Here is a 3,165-nt window from a genome sequence, read left to right as displayed (position 1 = left end):
CAATTAGTTTGAAGCACGGGCTTCCCCTCCAGCTCTCCAGCCTGCCAATTCCTTATCATTTCTTATTTCAACAATCTTGGTTCTCACACTAGGTCCAGTGTTATTATGATTAGCTAGCCTCTTGTGCACATTCCCCCCTCCCAGCATCATCTAACTCTAAAAGCAAAAAGAAGAAAATGGCTGCATCTCCATCTGTTGTTTGCAAGGAGTATAAATCTTTCCATTCCCCCACCATCCAGTCAGAGCGGAAGAAGCTTCTTGGATGAGAAGTAAAATGTCTTCAAAGAAAAACAAGAAAGTCCAGTTGCCTCATGAAAAAGCACCTTTAGGAAAACACGGTCATGTGGCTCCAGGAAGCCGTAAACAGCCATAAGTGCTATGAAGAGGTGGGTGGGGGTGGAGAAGATGGGCAGCCCTTAGTATTTTGGAAAGTTGTAATTACCTCTGAGGAGGTCCGTTGTCACTTCAAATGGTTCCTGAGCAACTGGGCATAAGTGGGGCTGTACCTATAGAAAAAGATGAGAAGGCAGAAATGACCAAAATCAGCCAAGTTAAGGAGATTGAGAAGCCTTTTTTTGACTCTACACTCATCAGGAACTGAACTTGATTCGGTGCCCTCAAATTTATTTAATTGCAATTCACAGGAGACCAGAAAAGGAGCAGCAGCCAATACCACACTCATCTGTTACTTCTTAAGTCTTCCAAAATGAGCTCTTCAACAATCTGGGGATAGCTCTCCCCCTCCCAGAAGAGGCTGCAGGAATCCCTGATTGTGGGAGAGAAACTCCTCTCCTTCTCCAGTGCCAGCATTCAGTTCAAACCTGGTCAGAACTGGCAGCTGTTTTGCTGCAAAAGGGAGAAAAACAGGGAAGTTCCCATCTAGTTGTATAATGGGAAGCTTCTGCTCCCTCTTGATGGGTCACCTCCCTGAGGAGATGAATTCCTCTCTTCTAGACTTCTCTTTTTCTCTTCTCCTCCATCCCTAAGTACCACCACCATGATGGATTTTCCCTCCAGCCCAGCCATCTGCCCCCTTCTCCTTCCAGATCTCCTTGTCCCTCTCCCCATCCTTTCTCAGGGAGAACCTCCATTTCTGGGGTCAAAGTTGCTCCCGGCTCCTTCCCTCATCTCTCCTACTTCAAAGCTGAGGGTCCAAAAAGACAGAATTGGAGCCAAGTAGTCACAGCAGAGAAGCTGATTGGAGGGGCACCAGTGTATAACCAGCTTGGTCTAGTGGTGAAGACACCAGGTTAGAAACTAGGAGACAGTGAGATCTAGTCCCGCCTTACATATGAAAACAGGCTGGAAATGGTGAATTCTAGACCCGCCTTAGGCATGAAAGCCTGCTGAGACTAGCCACTCTCTCTTTCAACCCAACCCACCTCACAGGATTGTTGTTGTGGAGAAAACAGGAGGAAGAAGAGTACTATGTCTGTTCCCCACAAGGAGTTACTTATAAATAAATGCAAAGTAATTGTCACGTTTCGAAGCATGATTTTGCTGGTGTGATAATTATTGCTTTTCAGCTGCCAATGAACTCCGGGGAGGGGGGAGGAGAGAAAGAAAGGGTTTGGAATGCAGAAATCAAAGATTCGGAAGCCAGACCGTGAGACTCAAGGACATTGCACCAGGTGTTTGACCAGACCCAGAGACACTTTCTCATAACAATATTTTTCTACTTGATTGGGCAACGTGACCTGACCCAGAGGGAGGAGGGAGAATTCCATGCTTTTACTATATGGGTTTGGAAGGGATCTTGCCAGAGCTGGTTTTGCTTTCATGTGTGCCAAAATGATGTACTCAATAAAGTTTTACATTAAGAGATTGGAATTTCTCGAAGGTGTTTGCTTGGTTGGGTTCGTCAGTTGGAACTTTTGACAGTAATAAAATAAAATAAGAAAGATGGGATACAAATCTAAACAGACAAACCTGCCTGAAGGGCTCCAGGCAGCCCATAATATTTTTATAGCAGGCTGAGAAAATTTTAAACCTGGACTGTTTCCCAATCCTACTCGCCCATCATTCTCACCAACATCTTTGCTTGCATTTGCTCTCAGATACATTTCACAGCCTGGACTTTGATTCTCGCATGCAAAACACAAAAATATTGTGTAATAATTCTACTTACGAGAAGGGTCATTCCTGGAATCGTCCTCTCCTTTCCTGAATCCTAGATTGCAGAAAGAGAGAGCAAAAAGAGGAGAGGTTAGGAGAAAAGCCCAGGAGAAGCCAGTCAATGATGGGAAGACGTAAACTTTAATGATCTCACTTCAAAAGATGCATATTGCAAAAGTTGGTGCCTTTTAACAAAATGTGTTAATCTGAAAAAGGGTTTCCAGGGTCTGGGGGAAATAAATAGGACTTTAATGTTCTCTAAAAAGAAGACAGATGGGAACGCCTGGGAAAAAAAAAACAGAAAAATTGGGGGAAAAAACATTTTGTCCGTTTTTTTCTAAATGGCTTTGGAAAACAAAAGAGGAAAAAAACAGAACACCCCCCCCCCCGTTTTTCCCCATTTTTTCTGGGTTTTTTTTCCCCAGGCCTTCCCATCTCTATTTGGGACTAACCAAATCTCAGGGAGGGGAGGTTATTGCCCTGTTTCCAAAAGGAGGAGCAGGAACAGAGACGGTAATAATAATAATAATAATAATAATAATAATAATAATAATAATAATAATAATGATGATGATGATGATGATGATGATGATGATGATGATGATGATGATGATGATGATGATGATGATGATGATGATGATGATGTTGGATCCAACTAAAAGGCATTGCCGACGCATCAGGAATCAAAGCATGCCAACCTTACATGGCAACAGATCTTCCAAATAGGATCAAATCAGTCCCTCTCTTAGGAGAGAGAATCCCAGGATCTTGGCTTTGATACAAGTGGATCGTGTTAAGATATTTAAATTTAGTAGCTGGAGCAGTGGGCTGTGCAGTGACCCAAAACACACAGGGGTTGTTGTCAACATCCAGCTTGAGGATCCAAATAAATCATCAGGTTCATTCTGTTTCTGAAAATCTTACTGTTTATTGAATACATGGCATGGTAATGTCAAAGCAAAATTAACTTTGAGGTTCCCAGGCACCAATTCATAGAATTAAACAAATAAAACAAATATACATACATATACACATGGATGAAGGGTTAAT

The 3,165-nt window shown here is 42.6% G+C and overlaps 1 protein-coding gene across 1 annotated transcript in view; it reads right to left on the bottom strand.

Moving 5' to 3' along the window:
* Positions 1-437: 437 nt before the first annotated feature.
* LOC107300939 (major histocompatibility complex class I-related gene protein-like) overlaps positions 438-3,165 on the bottom strand; it is an 8,740-nt gene continuing 6,012 nt past the window's right edge. Inside the window, exons 4-5 of the mRNA XM_015830220.2 lie at positions 2,129-2,170; positions 438-506 (exon numbers count right to left, since the gene is read on the bottom strand). Coding sequence (XP_015685706.2) covers positions 466-506; positions 2,129-2,170 — 83 coding nt within the window. The 3' untranslated portion in view covers positions 438-465. The remainder of the gene's footprint in view (positions 507-2,128; positions 2,171-3,165) is intronic.

This window comes from Protobothrops mucrosquamatus, unplaced genomic scaffold (genome assembly GCF_001527695.2).
Source record: "Protobothrops mucrosquamatus isolate PMUCROS unplaced genomic scaffold, P.Mucros_1.0 scaffold9235, whole genome shotgun sequence".
In the NCBI taxonomy this organism is placed as follows: domain Eukaryota; kingdom Metazoa; phylum Chordata; class Lepidosauria; order Squamata; family Viperidae; genus Protobothrops; species Protobothrops mucrosquamatus.
Note: the sequence above shows the minus strand (reverse complement) of the source record. Positions and strands in the feature narration are given on the sequence as shown.